Source organism: Equus asinus, chromosome 10 (assembly GCF_041296235.1).
Source record: "Equus asinus isolate D_3611 breed Donkey chromosome 10, EquAss-T2T_v2, whole genome shotgun sequence".
Lineage (NCBI taxonomy): Eukaryota > Metazoa > Chordata > Mammalia > Perissodactyla > Equidae > Equus > Equus asinus.
In genome coordinates, this window is record NC_091799.1 from 30,123,275 (window position 1) to 30,142,037 (window position 18,763).

Consider the following 18,763-nt stretch of genomic DNA (forward strand, 5'->3'; position numbering starts at 1 on the left):
GGGCAGGGCCTTGTCCAGTGCTCGGCCAGCGCTCAACTCAGGGCAGGCTTCAACGGGAATGAATGAACGAAGGAGCGAATGACGGAATGACTGAATGACAACTGCCCGTCCCAAAGGCAGAAACTTTATTGTTGCCACTGAGGGAAGGGATGGAGGTACAAAGGGTGGACGGGGGCTGAGGACGCCCCCAAGTCCCCAAGGCCCCAACCCAGGCCTGCGTCCTCCTAGGCCTCCTCCTGTTTCTTCTTCCTTTCCTCCTCGTGCTGCTTCTCCAGAGGCCCACACTGATCCTAGAAGATGGGGAGAGAGAGCACAGTGACGGGGCTGGCAGGGGTCCCTGGGGGAAGATGCAATGACCTGTGGACTGCAGTCCAGCCCACCTGGCTCTGCTACTTCTGAGCTGGGTGACCTTGGGCGAGTCACTTTCCCTCTCTGAGCTTCAGCTTATTCACCTCTAAAATGGGACCTCAAACCCTTGGGAAAGGCTGGCGTTTACTGAGTACTTATGTCCTGCCCATCCCTCACACTGACCTCCTGAATCCTCAGCACCATAGTGCAGATGTTCCAACTGAGGCTCCTGGAGGCTATGTGGCCTCCGAGGTCCCCCAGCCAGGAGATGGAGCGGCAGGCTGCAGGCCAGGGGACCACTTCCAGCACCTGTGTTCATTAGCCCTTTCCCATGGTTCCCGGGAGCAATGGCGGAGGTATTTGTGCGACTTGTGTCACAGGTGTCTCATCTTGGCCAGCCGCTTTGCCTCCCTGAGCCCCAGGGGCTGCCCCAGGCGGGACCACCCTCAGGGTGCCCACTGCCCAGCCCTCCTGGCACTCACCTGTTTCTCGTCGGTGTACATGATTTCCGACTTGTCCATGCCCACGCACACGATGGCTTCATGGAACTCACTCATCTGCTCCTCGGTCACGTTCGCCTTGTCCGCTGCAGGAGGGAGCATGGGACATGGTGAGGATGCTGGGAGCCCTGGGTGGGAGGCCAGGGAAGCTTGGGGTTCTGGGGGCCCAGCCCCAGGATCAGGTGGTCCCAGGGTCAGGCCTGGGTGGACCGGGTGTTGGAGGGGCACGTACCGCAGAAGAACAGTGCTATTTTCTGCTTATCATCCGGGAAGTAGACAAACAGGATGATACTGGGGTCCTTGGTGAACCAAACATGGCCAATGTGTTCTCTGCCCATCTCTGGAGGAGGAAGCCTCTGGTGAGACCGTGGGGTGGCACTGCAGTTCCCATCTCACAGGCGAGGACATTTGTGTGCCCAGGGCCACAAGGCCCATGGGTGACAGCCAGGGGCTCACATGGGCCCCATGTCCCTGGCTCCTACTGTGCACCAGGCCCTGAGGGAGCCCGGTCCTCGTGTGGAAGCCCAGGAGCTGCACGCAGACTGTGGCCGTCAGCAACTTTCTGCCCATTTTGCAGACAGAGAAAATGATGCCCAGGGAGGAGCCCCCAGGCTGCTACGTCCTGTGGGTCCACGTCCAACGCCACCGTGTGCTCCTACTGTGTGCCCTCTCTGCGGTGATGTTGGGGACAGGGGTGAAGTCACTGTCAGCCCAACGTGCAGGCTGCCACCTGAGCTCCCAGAGGATAGAGAGCAGTGAGAGAGAGGCGGGATGGACCCAGCCTGGGGTTTGATCCGAGTTCTCACGGCAAGTGTGTGACCTTGGGAAACTACCTGACATCTCTGTGTTTCTGTGTCCTCATCCAATCCCTGGAATGTCCTCCTAGGGCTGTCTGTGAGAATTAAGGGGATTAAGTCATGTCAAGGGCTTCAAGGTGCCGGGCACAAAGTCAGAACTCGAAACTGGTGATTATTGCAGTGTGCAGGCGCTGGCAGCACGGATAGAAGAAGAAGTGGGCCTGACCCATATCCTCTCTTCCCAAGGCCCCCGGGGCTTTAGCCTCATCCCCTCCTGTAGGCTGGGACCCACGTCCTCCCCATTCCACACAGCAGCCCTGTGCCCGAGGGCTGGCCTCACCGTTTGTGGTTATGGTCCCATTCTCCCGCTGGACAGTCAAGATGCTGAAGTTATAGACACACTTGTTCCCACTAAAGCCAGACAAAAGGGGCAGAAAAATAGTAGGTCGGTCAAGGAGAGACAATCACCCATCACAGCCACCTGGGGTCAGGAGTCTGCTGGCAATTGGGTCAGCCCTCCCCATTCCATGGAGGGGAAGGCCGAGGCCAGGAAGGGGACAGGACTTGCTCCAGGTCCTCCGGCGGCTCAGGGTAGAAGCCAGAAGATGGGGCTGGGCTGGGCGTGTGGGGGTCTCACATGGTCGAGTACTCCCTGAGCTGTATCGTGTCCTCTGTATGGTTGGCGTCACAGTAAAAGTAGGATGCCTGATATGTCTTCATAAACTCAAGGTACTCAGGGTTGTGGGAGGCTCCCGCAATGTAAAACCACTTGCCAGAGATCTGGGGAGAAGCCAGGAGCAGGTGAAGGATGCTGGGAGCCGGAGTCTCGATGGTCCCCTGGGACAAGACTCTGGCACACCTCTCCCTCCAGTTTTCAAACAGGGGGATGGGGGCCCAGGTGAGGAGAGGACATGCAGAAGCTCACGCTGAGGGTCAGGCATCCTCCCACCCCAGTCACCCCTCTTTGCCCAGGACAGAATTGTCCCCTGCTGGGGACCTGACAACGAGGCTTCTGAGTTGCGAGGTTGGTCAGAATTTCACCCCCAGAGCCATGAGAGGAAAGGGCCGAGTCAGGGGAGGGGGTTGACCACAAGCCAGCAGGGGAGAGGGAAGCCCAGAGAGAGAGGCAGCTGCCCCTGGGGCCCAGCACTCACACGATCCAGGGTGGCATTGGTCATAGGCGCTGCTGTGAAGTTGGCACACCCCAGGCTCCTGGCTTCCAGCAGAGGAAGGAGGCTCAGGACAGCGAGGGCCCAGGGCAGCGCCATGGCGAAATGGGGAGGCACCTGGAGTCAAGTACAACTGGTGGCTGCAGGGTGCAGTGACCTTTATAGGGAGCTAAGGGCACATGTGACACAGTCCAGTGATGGGGAAATGCCTTGCATGCAAGCTTCCCTCTTCCCAACATGCCAGCTGTTGGTAAAGCCTCTAAGCCCAGGTCTAACTTGGGTCCCCGACCTAGAGGTCTGGCTGTTCCAGGCCAAGGTGGGCGTGGGCTGCACGGAGATTTGTCAACATGTGGATTTCAATAGTCGGGCCTCCCAGCAATCTCTCTCATCTTCATCCAATACCTGCCCCACTGACTTGAGGGGGATCCAGCCATAGATTAGAGGTTGAAGGCAACTAAGACTCCCCCAGGCTTGTGTGAGGAGTAGGGGCGATGGGCGGGGGAGGGTTAGGGGTGCGGGTGATGGCAAACAGGGGTTCAGTTCAACTGAGTTGAGTTCAACTGTGACAGAGCAAAAGTCCAGAGGGCCTGACCCATTCCCGCAGGCAGGGACACTTCCCAAAGGAGGGGCCATCTATGCTGAATGTCTAACTCCAGGAAAAGTGTTACTTGAACCATCTCCCAACGTCCAAAATAGCAAGTCATCCCTGTGAGGTCTCTACCCCCTGCCATGCGCACAAGGAGCTGCCTGTCTCTTCACCAGGAGATGTTGTCCTGGGACAGCGCCCAGCACGGGGTGGCCTCTGTAAGAACTGTGGGATGAATAATTCCACTGCCCATGTGCCTTTCTACCTGATGGGGTCCAATCTTCATCCATATGACTAAATACTTTCAACAAGTATGGATTACGGTGTGTGTACAATTTTGTATTCTTACTCATTTCATATATTTGGAATAATTTTTCACGTTTTGGTGTAGTTGGTAGTTGCGATTGCAATGGATCCATAAGCTTCATTCGCTTCCTAGGTTCTAAGTTACCGAATCATGTCCTCTCTTTATAGGATTTTGTCTGATGTTTTCCAGCTTTATTGAGACAGAGTTGTCTGTAGAGTTTTATATTTGATTTTTTTCCCTCTGATGGTAAGTGTCAGAGACCAAATTCCTTTCTCCATTCACTGCACCATCAAGAGAGAGAAAAGCGTGTGTCATTGTGTAAGACTATAAGCGTCATTCAGAATAGACAAAACTGGGAGACAATTCAAATGTCCATCGATAGGAAAATGGAAAAACAAATTGGGACGTTTTCATACAATGGGATGTTACTCGGCAAGAAAAAGGAATGAACTTTGGATCCGGATAACAACGTGAATGAGCCTCAGAAACGTGACATTGAGCAAGAGATGCCAGACACAGTAGAGCTCCTACTGTATGATTCCATTCATGTAATATTCTAGAAGCACCAAAATTAATCATTAATCAGTGGTGGTTGAAATCAGATCAGTGGTTGCCCAGGGCAAGGAGGACAGCTTGACGACCAAAAGGCCCGGGAGAATTGTGTGGAGTGGACGGCGAAGTGCTGCATGTGCATTGTGCTGGTGAGGATAATGTACTGTGCACCTGTGAGAACCCATCGAGCCGGAACCGACAACCTGTGCATTTCATTCTATGCCGGTTACACCTCAGCTAAGATGATTAAAAAAACTCTCCCCTGAAACAGAGAAAAAAACCCAGGAGAAATGAAAGAATACTGACGATTTTTAACACTGTGCCAATTTGGTGATGAACAAATGAGTCTCTTTCTCCTCATCCTGGCCAGAATTGGAATTTCCCTTTTTCTCTTTCTTTTTGGGCAGCTCAGTTCGTGTTTTGAATTTGCGTTGGTCTAATCTGAGTCTTGAAACAATGGTTGGAGTTCTTCGGGAGAGAAGAGCGTAGGTGAGAGAGCGTGGGGCATGATGGACCTGGCAGGGCTGTGTGGCTGGAGTCTGTGATGTCGACAGAGGGACCAGGGCGGATGCTGAGAGGTTGCGGGGATCCGAGCCTGCAGGGCATAGAGCCAGGCTGAGGAGTTGGCAGTAGACTCTGGGGAATTGGGAGAAATGGAAAGATTTTAATGGGAGGGGGGTGTGAATAGGCAGATTTGAACAGGGAAAGCCAAGCAAAGAGCAGGGTTTGATTTTTCTTTTGTCAAAAGCAATTCCGCTCTGTCCCAACCCACATGCCTCCTGAAGCAAAACCACAGACAGTGCACGAGATACAATACACAGCATCTATTTGGTCTCTCCCTCTGTTTCCTGGCACACAACCCTTGGAATCTCCAAAGTGGTGTCTTTTTGAATGCTAAGGAGATGGCCAGTGGCTGGGGGCTCCTGGACAGCCTGACGATGGGGTTCTGGTGACCACAGAATTAGAGGGTTGGAATTTTTAGCCCTACCCCCTGACCTCCCAGAAGGAACTGAGGCTGGAGACTGTCGACGAAAATAATCCATAACCAATCTATAATGAAAATTTGGGAGAGTTTATTCTGAGCTAAAATCTGAGGACCATGGCCCAGGGCCTTTTTTCCCAAAGGAAGAAAGAGCACCAAAGAAGTGGGGTGTTCAGAGTGGTTATATACCCCCAAACAGGATGTTTCACATAGGATTGAAATGTCCCTTTTACAACAGTTGCGAGACTGCTCTGTCGGCACAGCGATTGATGGACACAGCAGGTAGGTCTGCTGTCTCAGTGAACACAGCAGGGTGGCAGGTCTGTTGTCTTGAGCTGGGTGGTCACAGGTGAGCTGGGTGGTCAAAGGTGATCACAGTAATCAGTTCCTAGCCTAAGGAAAGATGCTTATCCTTAAGGAAATGCCAATGTGGGGGGAAGTTGCACCTTTATCTTAAGGTCGTTTGTTCTTGCCATAGGAAATGTTTAAAGCAGATATACAATGCCTGCTCAATGACCATGTCAGGCCCTTTTGGAAAAAAAACAAAGTCAGGCCGAGTGAGGTTTAAACCAAATGGCTTCCCCATATATTCCAATATATCCTATTGCTTGCCATTTCTATTTTGTCAAGACTGACTCGATCACTAATGAATGACCAATGATTTAATCAATTGTGCCTATGTAATGAAGCTTTCACAAAAATCCTAAATTTCAGGGTTCGGAGTGGGAAACATGTGGAGCTGGACAGGTGGCCCCTACAGAAGAGGCGTGGAAGCTTAGCGCCCCTTTCCACCTACTTTGCCCCAGGCACCTCTTCTGACTGTTTCTTTCTTTCTTTGTTTTTTTGAGTTATTTATAAGCCTTTAAAATTTTTTTTTTTTTTTGGTGAGGAAGATGGCTCTGAGCTAACATCTGTTGCCAATCTTCCTTTTTCTTCTCCCCAAAGCCCCAGTACATAGTTGTATATCCTAGCCATAAGTCATTCTAGTTCTTCTATGTGGGATGCCACCACAGCATGGCCTGATGAGCAGTGCTAGGCCCGCACCCAGGATCCAAACTGGTGAAACCCCGGGCTGCCGAGGTGGAGCACGCAAACTTAACTACTCAGCCACAGGGCCGGCCCCCTCTGACTGTTTCTGAGTTGCATCCTTTTATAATAAACTGAGAATCTCGTAAGTAAACTATTTTCCTGAGTCCTGTGAGCTCTTCTAGCAAATTGCCACACCCTGAGGAGAGGGCTGTGGGAGCCTCTGATTTATGGCCAGTCGGTCAGCGGCCCAGGTGACAACCCGGACTTGTGATTGCTGTCTGAGGCGAGGACAGTCTTGTAGGACTGAGCCCTTAACCTGTGGGATCTGATGCTACCTCCGGTTCGTGTCCCAGCTGGATTGAATTGCAGGACACCCCACTGGTGTCTGGAGAATCCGGGAAGTGCTTGGTGTGGGAGAAAAATGCACATATTTGGTGAGCAGGAGTATGTGAGTAGAGCAGAGAGAAGGGAAAGTGTGAAAGATGGCGTGAGCGGCGCCATCGTAAAGTAGACCGGAGCGGGCTTTGCAGAGGAACTGCCTGGCACGCCTTGTTTTCTTCATCTTCCAAACTGGACCAAGCCATCAACATTCCAGGGAAGTCAGCAAGGACAAGAGAATCCTGTCTGTCAGGGCTGATGGAACAGGACTTTGCTTGTGGTCGAATCGCTAACCCATCGATGAAGCACAAGTCGAGCCTCTGCCTGATGATGGAGCCTCAGCCAATCTCTGAAGTGCAAGCCTAGCCTCACCTCATCTGGTACCACTGACCTCTCCTTTCATACGACTCACCTCGTCCTCCTCTCCCCGTAAAAACCCCAAGCCCCTGCCCTGTAACCGGGACACTATTTGGGTTTCTCCCAGATCTGTGCTCCCCCAATTGCAATTCTTTGACCCCAAATAAACGCTTTTCTCTTAAACTGGTTTCTGTTTTTGTCAGTTGGCAAAAGTTTCCCTTAGAGTGAGCAATGGAGTGGCTGTCCTTGGAGGGGCGGGTGGTCCTCAACACCCTCACTGTCGCTCAGGCTGCCCCTCGGGGGTCTCACTCTCCTTCTAGGAGGCTATCCAAGTAGCTCCCCCAGGTGCACCCTGCGCTCACCCTGACAGTACAATTTTCTCCATCTTCTTATGTTTCAAAGACGCTTTACTCTCTCTACGGATTGAGGTTCTGGGCAGCCCTCCGAGCCCGCCACTCCATCTGGCCCTGGCACAATGTCAAGAGGAGTTTGGCAGGAAAGAAAGAGACAGAAAAGCAATCAAGGCAGTGTAGGATGGTGGTGAAGTGTTGTCCGGCTCTATCCCTTCCTAGCTGTGTGACCTTGGACAAGTTACTTAACTTCTCTGTGCCTCGATTTCTCTTCCTATAAAATGGGGATAAAAATGGTACCTAGTTCTTTGGTTGTCAGGAGGATTAAATCAGTTCACATTTGCCAAATGCTTGCTAAAGGAAACCAACTTGCTTCTAAGGGTCCGCCAATGGTGATAACCGTCTCCATCAGTTTCAGGACAAGCCGGGGTGGGGGAGAAAGAAAGACTTCTGCGTTACATAAATATTTCAGGGACTGCAGGTTCCATCCCACTTCTAAAGACATCAAAAAGCAAAAATGTGTCTATAGAAGCTTCAGAGACAAAGGATATTTTCCCCACTAGACAGATGAGGCGACAATGGCCCCGAGAGGTAAGGTGACATGATGAAAACAAGGAGGTTTAGATACTCAGGGAAATGCATCCATTTGAAATGATTCATTTCCTGAGAAAGCCACTTAATGCGTGTGTCTTCCTCAAAGCCCGGGCTGAGCTGCGTCTGATGACTAATTTGTGATTTCCTGGATGAGCAGCCGTGAAGAATACATGGGCAGAGCGACTGGTCCTCATTAGGAGCTTTGGGCGGGGGCTGAGGAAGTCCCCCAAAAGAAGATCCGCTGAAGTTCAAATCCTGTTTTCGTGATTTTGGGCAGCTTATGTAACGTCTTTGGACCTTGGTTCCATCATCTGACGGGCCGGGGGACTAACACGTGACGCAGGGGTTGTGTCTAAGAGGAAAACACGCCACACTCAACACGGCTCCCGGTGCACGGTTGGTGCACAGACATGGTGGCCACTCTTATTTTGAATGGTGCTATTATTGGGTGGAAACATACGAAACTGTGGATTTGATGATTCGATGGGTCAAACGCAGTTAAATATCATTCAGTTTCATACGGTTCACCCCACTATTATCAAACAATGGCCCTGTCTCTGGTTGGCAAGCCAGGAAGGGCAGAGCATCCCCATTTTGCAGAGGGAGAAACTGAGGCTCAGAGAGAGGGACTGACCCACCCGGGACAGCAATGCACCTGCCAGCCCCTCCCCTTCTTGCCTGCACCGCCCTCACTGTCCAGGCGCCAGGCTGCTGGTCACGGTGGGGTGTCACTGTCCCCACTGGGGCTTGATTCACTGTGGACAGAGCAAACACAGGCCGGCCTGGGCTTTGTGGAGTTGGCTGGGCCTGGGAGGGCCACCCTGGCTGTTTCCCGATGCTTAGTTGTGCAATGGGAGATTGGGAAAGGCAGGTGCTGCCAGCTCGGGAAGAGCCACCTCCTGTCCCCAATGACCTCCTATCTGTTCCTGCTGAAAACAAGCTGTCCCAGGTTCAGTGTCTCACTCGTCAGGTCGCAGAGGCCCTCCTGGAGCGTGGACGGGGCCGAGAGTTGCATGGGTCTCATTTGAACGTAGGCCCCCTTCCCTTCTCCCTCTGGCCTTTCTTCCTGTCCCTCTCGTGTCCTGCCACGTCTTCAAAGCCATGCAGCTGCGGCTGGTGGCTCTGGAGCTCCGACTGCGGGTGGCACAGACGCCTCTCCTGTGCTCCCAGCTCAGCCAGCTGCCTCCTGGACAGCTCAGCTCCAGCGCCCCAACTGTGGCTCAAACCCAGCTTGGCCAACCCACACCCTGTGCAAACCTGAGGCTCGTCCTATTCCAAGCCAAGTACCCTGGGTGTCCCCACGCAGTACCCTGTGGCACCACTTTGAGATGCTTACTGTTCCTCAAATGCACAGCACTACTTATGGGCCTTGGCAGGTGCTGTTCTGTCTCCCCCTAATGCCCTTCCCCATCTGGCTAACCTGTATTCATTCTCTCTCAGCCTCAGCTTGTGATGGTTAATTTTATGTGTCGACTTAACTGGGCCACGGGTACCCAGATGGCCGATTAAACATTCTGGGTGTGTCTGTGACGGTGTTTTTGGATGAGATTAACATTTGAATGGGTTGAGTGAGTAGAACAGATTGCCCTCCCAGCTGTGGGTGGGCCTCGTTTAATCTGTTGAAGGCCTGAATGGAATGGAAAGGCTGGGTAGGAGAACCCCTCCTGCCTGATTGCTTGAGATGCACATCAGTCTTTTCCTGCCTTCGGTCATGAACTGAAACATCTGTTCTTGCTGGGTCTCAAGCCTGCCAGCCTACAGACTAGAACGACATTGTCAGCTCTCCAGGGTCTCCAGCTTGCCAAGTCACTCTGCAGATCTTGGGACTCACCAGCCATCATGATCATGTGAGCCAATTCCTCGTAATAAATCTCTTTGTACACGCACACACACCCACACAAGCTCACATGCACACCCACACGCATGCACACACATCCTATTTGTTCTGTTTCTCTGGAGATCCTGATCCATCCGTGTCACCTCGTGACTATCCTCCCTGTGCCAAGATTGCATCAGCTGTGCCACTTTTTGCTCCCCTGCCCCCCTACACCTGGCCTCCTGCTCCCCGCCTTCCTAACCCTTGACCACACAAGGTCCAGCTCCTCCAGCTGCCTCCACCAGACTCAGAGCCCCTCAGACACGCTGTCAGACCTGTCTCTGTGACTCCAGCGCCCACCCGCAGCTTTATGCAGGGAAGGCGCTGCTGGTAAATGCATGTCGAGGCAATGAAGATGACACTTCCTGTGAGCAGTGGCTTAAAAAGTCGGAGTGCCTACGACATGCTGAGCTCTGTGCTACAGCAGAGAACAGGGTCCATCCCCTGCCCTCACGGAGCTTTCTACGGGGAAAACAGACAGTAAAGTGACTGAGCTTTCCCATCTGCAAAATGGGAAGTGTGATGGAACAGCTGGGCACGCTCAGGGGGTGACCATATATGGCAGATCTCAGGAAATAGGCCACTCTGTCTCAATTTCTTTTACTTGGCAGTCAAAGAAACGAAAAGACCGTTCTTATCTCATTTCCAAGGTTTTTTTCCTCCAGTGCTGGAAATCGGTTTTCCAGATTTAGGAAACAGTGCAGGGCCATGATTCTTGGGACGTGAGCTTGCATGGAATCTCCAGGAAGGCTTCTTAAAACATAGATTGCTGGGCCCCACCTCGGGGTTTGTGATGCAGTAGGTTTGGGATGGGGCCAAAAAATGTGCCTCTGTAGCCATCTCCCAGGTGTGTGGCTTCTGCAAATTCCAGGGACCACAACGAGCCGCTGGTCTAATGCATGTGACAGTGCCCTCTGCAGTCTGGGGTTTGAATGGCAGCTCGGTCTCACCCGGGGACCTCAGGCACATCCCTGGGCTTCAGCTGCCCTCTGAGTGAAGTGAGAGGGCATACTTGGGACCTGGGAATCACCAGGTCCTTCTGGACCATAAATCCTGGGCTGTGTGGACAGGACTCTGGGGGCCAGGCCAGGACAGCAGCTCCTGGTGCTCATGGTCCGGGGGTAGTTGTGGGATGGGAGGGCAGAGAAGACCGAGCTGTAAGTAGACTGATGATCTGGAAACCTAGAGAAAATTTTTAAAACATAAAATCATGGATACAAACTCAACTACTTGTGATTTGTTTTTTTCCTAAATGAGAAGAGCAGAAAAGTTCTGATTCATCTAAGGTCCCAGGGAAGGAGGAAGAAGCTAAGGAAGAAAGAACTCTGAACCCAGGTTCAGAAAATAGGGGTTCCAGGCCCAATAGGTATAAGTACGTCCCCAATATTGAATGGGATATACTTATGCTAAAAAAAAGTACATACTATTTATCCGAAATCCAAATTTATCTGGGTGTCCTGTAATTTTATTTGATAAATCTGGCTGTTTCCCAGACTCTCCCTCACGTCTTCTAAGGCAAGTGATGGTGTGGCCTCTCTCAAGAATCTCACAGGTTAAGAATTGCTCAACCTGAAGCACAATTCACAATTGCCAAAAGATGGAGACAACCCAAATGTCCATCAATGGACGAATGGATAAAGCAATGTGGTCTAGCCACTGCAGTGGAATATTACTCAGCCATAAAAAGGGATGAAGCACTGACACATGCCCCAAAGGGATGAGCCTTGAAAACATGATGCTAAATGAAAGAAATCCATCACAAAATGTCTTATATTGTAGGATTCCATTTATATGAAATATCCACCGTAGGCAGAGCCACAGATGGGAGCAGATTTGTGGTTTTTAAAGGGGGGCTGGGGGGACCGCTTCATGGGTGTGGAGCCACCTTTAGGGGTGATGAATATGTTCTGAAACTAGATAGTCGTGACGGTGGGACAACATTGTGAAGGTAAGTTTTATGTGAGGTGTATTTTGCCATGATAAAAAAAAAAAGGAGTTGCTCATGAGAACCTCCATACCCTCCTCCCTGTGTGTTAGGGGTTGAATTGTGTCCCCCAGAAAGATATGCTGAAGTCCTAGCCTGGTGACCTGTGAGTGTGGCTTTAGTTGGAAAGGGGGTCTTTGCAGATGTAATCAAGTTAAGATGGGGTCTTGAGGGTGGGCCCTCCTCCAGTATGACTGGTGTCCTTCTAGAAGGATGCCAAACAGAGACACACAGGGAGAAGGTCATGAGACTACAGAGGCAGAGACGGAGGGGCTGCAGCCACAAGCCAAGGAAGGCCTGGGGCCACCAGGAGCTGGACCAAGTAAGGAACCTCCCCAGAGGCGTCAGATGGATCATGGCCCTGCCAACACTTTGATTTCAGACTTCCAGCCTCCAGGGCCAGGAAAGAATGCATGTCTGGGGCCGGCCTGGTGGAGCAGCAGTTAAGTTCGCTCATTCTACTTCATCAGCCCAGGGTTTACCGGTTTGGATCCCAGGCGTGGACCTACACACCACTTGGCAAGCCATGCTGAGGCAGGTGTCCCACATATAAAGTAGAGGGAGATGGACATGGCTGTTAGCTCAGGACCAGTCTTCCTCAGCAAAAAAGAGGAGAATTGGTGGCAGATGTTAGCTCAGGGCTAATCTTCCTCAAAAGAAAAAAAAAAGTCAATGCATTTCTGTTGTTTTAAGCCACGAGGTTGGTGGTATAGTTACAGCATCCCTAAGAAACCAATACACTATGGGTCCTGGACCCCCTCACTTTTAGCGCCCCCCCCCCCAGGCACCATATCTCTCCCTGTCTTTTGCTCCTTTGGGAGAAGCCGCCTAAGCAGGGCATCCTCTGAGCATCGTCTCCCGGGCCCCCAGCCCTGCCAGAAACCTCCCTCCCGGCTTTTCAAAGAAGCACACGGCCACAGATGCATCATTCCATTGCCTCAGTTTTAAATATTTATTTAAAATCCAGAAGGGAAAAGGAGAAATGGAACCCACTGGGGTTTTAACACACTGACGTGGACAGAGACATCAACGAGGACAGCAGAAAAACCCAAGAACGAGACAGAGGCCAGGTTGAGACTGGCGGCGTGCGGACACCGAGCACTGAGATGAGGCCCGAGCTGCTACCAAAACGCACTTCCACGGGGAGCATCCGGGCTGGGGCAGGAGGGCGAGGAGACAGGAAGTGTCCAGTGGGGAGGGTGGGCCAGAGTGAGGTATTAAATAATGAAAATCAAATCCAATTCCCAAAGACACAACTTTAGAAAAAAAAAAAAAAAGACACAAATAGGCTTTCACATAAAATTTCCCCTTCTATAAAAATAATTCCATAGTTAAAATCATCTCAAAATCAACCTGGATGTTGACTGGTTCGCTGAGACAGGACAATTCAGACGACACTGAGGACCGCTATGATGCTGAACTCCAAGATTCCCATAATTACTGTTTCTCAGCCCACGTTTACATTGGCAGCTAATGACGCTGGGTTTCTACAGAATTTAATGACAACGAAAAAGCAAGAGTGATGATTGCATCTTGGAAGGACGAGCTCCTGGATGGGAGGACCTTGGGGGATGGTATGCGGCTCCGGGAGACGGTTCCATATTTCTATTCCACCTCCAAGGCCAGCCCTGACCCAACTCTGCTCACTGGTTTCCTCAAGGTCAAGACTTCTCCCAGGATTCTCCAGTCTCGATCGCTCCCTCCAAGACAAGCCTGACTTCCTTGCAGGGCCGTGAAAGGCCAAGTCACAATGCTTCAAGCTCAGACCACCCCCTGCCTTCAAGACGACAAACGTTTCAACGTCTATAAGTTAAAAGGTAAAATCCTTCTACTTCTGTTTCTGATAGTTTTTTTTGGTATTTTTTTGCTTTGCTTTTTTTTTTTTTCTTTTTCCTTTTTTTTTTTTTTTTCCCCTCCTTAGCAGATTACCTGATGAGCACAAGGGCGATGGCAGGAAAATCGAAAACGTCCCCAAACTTGGTCATTTGGAGGAGAGAGAAAAATGTGGCTGATAACCCCACATCAACGTGTTGCTTCAAAGTCTGTGGCAAAAATGCTAGCACCTTCAGAATCTTAAATAGGTTTTTTTTTTCCTTAAAAAAATCACAAACGCTACGAGACAATTGCGAGCACCAGGGGTTTCACAGTGGGAGGTAGCACGCGTGGCCCCCCAGCCCCGAGGATCTCGCCTCGCCCCCGCCGCTTCCCGCCCTCTGGCTGTTCATTCTCTCTCTCACCTGTTTCTCTGGTGAAAAAAATAGGAACGCACCTCCTTTGTGTTTGTTTAAATAAAATATATATACTTCTTTCTTTCCTTTTCTCCTTTTTCATGTCTCCTCTCTAATATTGCACATCAAAGCGCCCCCACAGGGACCAGCGGACGAGACGCCCCCTTCCCTCGAGCTGGAATGTGGGGCTCTTTGGGCAGGAAGCTGGGAGAGAAGGGGGTGGCCGCAGAGCTGGGAGACAGGCCGCGGGGCTCAGGCGGGTTGCAGGCCCAGCTTGCTCTGGCTGGCTCTTTGGTTGGTCTTTGGGGTTGAGCTGGGATCCATTGTTCCCAACATCACCCGGGGCCCTGCTACCCACCCACCCCTCCCCCTGCCCAGGCCACTTCTACTGGGCAGACAACAGCTGGGGCCTGCCCAAGGATGCCGGGGCGGGGGAGCTACCTCTCCTGGGCTCACCTGCCCCTAGGTACCCTCCCTTTGCAGCCTCTTCCTCTTCCCTCCCCCACGAGGCCTAGAGGAGCCAGGAGGTCAGAGGTCAGAGGAAGCAGGCAGGTCCAACTTCGAGGCGGTACTGCTTCCCGGATGAGGCAGGAGGGAGGTTGTCCACGCCGACAATGGGCAGCTGCTGGGGGTCCTGGGTCCGGAAGGTGAAGAGCGTCTGATGCCAGCGGCCATCCTGGACCTGAGGGTCGATGGAAAAGAGGACGCATGTATCCATCAGGGTCCTCATCCTGTATCATGTGCATTTCCCCATCACCTGTCCTCACAATTTTTAATCGTCATGGGGTATTTCACTATCATGACGACTTGTCTTTGTCCATTTAGATTGCTTCTAATTTTTTTTCTTGTAACTGATGCTGTAATGAACATCATTGTAGCTAAAACTTTGTGCACGTTCTTAGTTACTTCCCGAGATCAAATTCTAGAAGAATTGCGGGATCAAAAGATAGGTACATTTCCAAGGCTCTGATTATATATCTAGCTGCTGTCCCAATGTCTCTGCCTATTTCTTTTTTCTAAATAGCTTTGTGTGAGAGTGTCAGTTTCCCCACCTCCTCACTAACATTGCGTATTACCAGTTTTGTGTAATTTTGTGAACCCGTTTTTGGGGGCAACTTTCTGTCTCCCTCTCCCCCAACAACCCACCTGTTTTAGATATCTGAAAATGACCGAAAATCTTAAGAGAAGAAATTAGCCTGATCAGAGCGGGGATAGAGAGAATAGTAGAAATACAACCGCCTATAGGCAGCCTTGCAAATAAGTATAGCATTTACCAGCTGGTTGGCTTTTACGAGCCCAGATCTTCCCTCAGAAGGTTCCCAGAGAGGAAAGTGAATAAAAACAATCTTATGAGGCTGTCATGATAAAATTACCGCATAAAGATAAAAATTATACAGATCATACTAACATAGTATAAAATTGTCATATATAACTTTATAATAAAAATAAATTTTTCCACTTGTTCTGCATGAGGGGTCTGTGAGGGGCTCCCAGAGTTACCTTGCAGCCATCCACGGACACCTCCGGCCTGAACTGACCCCCGGCTTCAAAGATTTGCCCATTCCAGGCCCGGAAGCGCACGGCCTGCTTGGCTGGGGTCTGTCCGGTGCTCTCCTGCCACACGGTCATGTTAAGGCAGTGGATGGTGATATGCTGCGTCACCTCAGAGCTAAGGAGGTGCAGAAAATTCATCTGGACCCGGCTGACGGCAAACTCGACCTGGGGAAGAAACAAGCCACAAGACCGGGTCAGGCTTGGCTGCCTACCTTCCTCGCCTTTCTCTGGATAGCGTGGGGATGAATGGTCTCCTGGCAGGCATTTCCCAAGCATGCTCCCAGATGGGTGCCCACTTGAAAGATATGGAAATTGAGGTCTGCGTGAGCCAGTCTCACAGCCAAAGGGTAACAAGGAAGGGAAAGGACCGAGATCTGTGTGACCCTGGGGCCAGGGCTGCAAGGGTCCTGGTGTCATCTGATCCTCCCTAGTGTATGGAGGGGTCTTTTGAGCTGAGCTGGTTTCCAGAGGCCCAGAGAAGATGAGAGTCTTGCCCAAGATTGAGAGGCCGTTGGAGTGCAGAGGAAATGAGAAGTGACTTTCTGTCCCTCCTAAGTCCCAATATTCCAGTGGAGTGGGGTGGGGTGGGGTGGGGTGGGGTGGGTGCTGCTGGAAATGGCAGAGCTGACAACAAATAGGATGGCATGGTGGCTTCAGGGGTTGTCATGGGAGCCCTGACAGTTGGGTTTTCTCTTTTTTGTAATACAGGTGCCTGACTTAAGTTTTGATTGCTGAGGCATTCACTTCAAAGACGGTGATCTGGAATAAACACACGGCCGGCCACATGACCAGATAAAGAGCCAGGCCACCTCCCACCACCAAGCCTCCTTTGCTTTAGGTCTTGGTTGATTTCGATAACTAACCATTTAGGCCACTTGTTTTTTTCTCTGCTCGTGCTTTAAATTCCCGCTCTTAAGTTTTTAAATTCACGAGCCCATGAAACCCTAGGCCACCACCCTTGACCCTAATAAAAGCAGAACCCCAGGCCCATGTGCCCTTTCTCTCTCTACCTGGGACCTCACTGTGTGTCCCCAGGTGTGCTGTGTAATTTGTAGGTCCTGTAAGTAAGAAACCTTTAGTTTTTCAAAGTTTCCTGATGGTAACTGCTGAAGAGCATCTTGAAATCCTGGTAAGAACCACAAGCAAGAGTCCAGCCGTAGGATGTGGATAGGCTGAGACCAGCACAGAACAACTGGCGTAGTCGGCAGGACCGCGTGACTGCCCTTGCAATGAACCAAGGGGAATGCCCTTTGCCTGCAGCTTGCTTCCTAACCACCTAACTCAGGTGGGTAACACCATCTGGGAAGGGAGAGCCACTTCCTGAGGTCTGTCACACCACTGCATGCTTTCACATATTACCTCTGTCATGTGTTTCCTGTGGGGATCCAACCCAAAAGGTCACAGCTGCCGTAATAACCCAGTGATCTCGTGAGAGCAGCCTGATCAAGGCCATATCGTCTAGCAAGACGATTAGACCACTAATTACAAAGGCCTTAATGTATGTAAGGTTCCTCCATGCCTCAAGGCCAAGGAGAGCTAAGGAGGGTGGACTGGATCACAAGGCTATTATTGTCATCCAAGGAGAGGCTCTGAGCTAAAGGCATGACAAAGAGATTCCCATAGGTGAGGAGGATGGCAGACCTATGCCTGCGACCACTGAGTCAGCAGGTCGTGCCAGGACTATGTGTCCTAACGCAGAAGAGTGAAATAGCCTTGCACCCAGAAACCAATGGCACCAGCAGAGGAAGATATAACAGAAGCCTGTGGTCTCTGAGCCACCACTTCACCCACTGCTTCGCTGTTCACCCCCTGACCTAGTGGGATATTATGGGTCTAATCCCGGGTGTGATGTCACTAAAAAAATTAATGGACGGGGCTGGCCCCGTGGCCGAGTGGTTAAGTTTGCGCGCTCCGCTGCAGGCGGTCCAGTGTTTCGTTGGTTCGAATCCTGGGCGTGGACATGGCACTGCTCATCAGACCACGCTGAGGCAGCGTCCCACATGCCACAACTAGAAGAACCCACAACGAAGAATATACAACTATGTACCAGGGGGCTTTGGGGAGAAAAAGGAAAAAAATAAAATCTTTAAAAAAAATAAAAAAAAAAATTAATGGGCAAATATAAATGTCGTGAACATCTGGTGCCAGTGCCTCCTAAGAACCCTGAGGAGGCAAACCAGCTCCTTGACAAATGCAAAACCCCGAGGAAGCTCCCTAGGCTTGCTCAGTGCCATGGCATAACCACCATGCCGAGACTCTGGAGTGACGCTCCGGAGGCCTGAGGGCTTTTCCCAAAGACTCTGCACACATCATGCTAGTGGAAGCAGACCAAGCTTAGAGAGATCTCTTGAGAAAATCCTGAAAGGAAAGCAGCCACCCAGGAAGAGGGCTCACAGCGATGTCATCTAAAAACTTCCAGTCACAACACACAAGATTAAGGTAACAAGAAAAAAAGCAAGAAGTTGGGGCCAGCCCGGTGGCGCAGCGGTTAAGTTCGCACGTTCTGCTTCTCGGCGGCCCGGGGTTCGCTGGTTCGGATCCCGGGTGCGGACACGGCACTGCTTGGCAGCCATGCTGTGGTAGGCATCCCACGTATAAACTAGAGGAAGATGGGCACGGATGTTAGCTCAGAGCCAGGCTTCCTCAGCAAAAAGAGGAGGACTGGCAGTAGTTAGCTGAGGGCTAATCTTCCTCCAAAAAAAAAAAGAAAGAAAAAGAAAAAAAGCAAGAAGTAGAAACTGAGATTTAAAAACTATACCTTAACTAAAATTCAAACCTTTCTTAAAGATTTTACGCAGCAGGAAGGAGAGAGGGGGGCTAACTGGCTATTTTGGGTTTTTTTGTTTATTCGTTGGTTTTTTTTGGAATGGGCACTGAATTGTTACTCAGGGCTGCCGAAATGTCAACTGGCCAATTTGTCTCTGAAGACCCCGAAGTCCACAGCTTTCTGAAAGATCCATCCTGGCTATATGCTGGCTTCCTCCGAGACACCACAGACCCTGAGGCCCCTCGGCTTTCTCCTGAATAGGGCGGGACTAAGAAATGTGCCCCACAAGGTGTCCGTGCCACCAAGGGGAAAGCTGACAGGGTTATCGAGGCCTCCAGGGAGGAGGAAGATAGAAAAGGGGAGGCAAAGGTCCCTAGAGCCCCGATATTTGTACCAGGGCCCTTC

General features: G+C 51.2%; 2 protein-coding genes across 7 annotated transcripts in view; both read right to left on the reverse strand.

The window, feature by feature from the left end:
• Positions 1–108: 108 nt before the first annotated feature.
• LOC106836351 (alpha-1-acid glycoprotein 2-like) lies at positions 109–2,959 on the reverse strand. Its single transcript, XM_014849203.3, has 6 exons — positions 2,800–2,959; positions 2,283–2,425; positions 1,986–2,056; positions 1,081–1,188; positions 831–934; positions 109–290 (listed from the first exon to the last, which is right to left on the reverse strand). The coding sequence occupies exons 1-6, from the start codon at positions 2,911–2,913 to the stop codon at positions 225–227; spliced, it is 606 nt and encodes a 201-aa protein (XP_014704689.1). The 5' UTR covers positions 2,914–2,959; the 3' UTR covers positions 109–224.
• A 10,452-nt stretch (positions 2,960–13,411) lies between these two features.
• The window catches only part of COL27A1 (collagen type XXVII alpha 1 chain), a 144,088-nt gene continuing 138,736 nt past the window's right edge, over positions 13,412–18,763 (reverse strand). For all 6 annotated transcript variants that reach the window (XM_070518882.1, XM_070518886.1, XM_070518884.1 and 3 more), the window contains 2 exons: positions 15,538–15,756; positions 13,412–14,719 (listed from right to left, as the gene is read on the reverse strand). In XM_070518882.1, the coding sequence (XP_070374983.1) occupies positions 14,573–14,719; positions 15,538–15,756 (366 nt within the window). In that variant the 3' untranslated portion in view covers positions 13,412–14,572. The remainder of the gene's footprint in view (positions 14,720–15,537; positions 15,757–18,763) is intronic.

Coding starts and splice junctions, on each gene's coding strand:
- LOC106836351 (XM_014849203.3), bottom strand. CDS start 2,913: ATGGCGCTGCCCTGGGCCCTCGCTGTCCTGAGCCTCCTTCCTCTGCTG. Junction 2,426..2,799: donor CCAATGCCACCCTGGATCGT/GTGAGTGCTGGG, acceptor GCTTCTCCCCAG/ATCTCTGGCAAGTGGTTTTA. Junction 1,189..1,985: donor TGGGACCATAACCACAAACG/GTGAGGCCAGCC, acceptor TTCCTCCTCCAG/AGATGGGCAGAGAACACATT.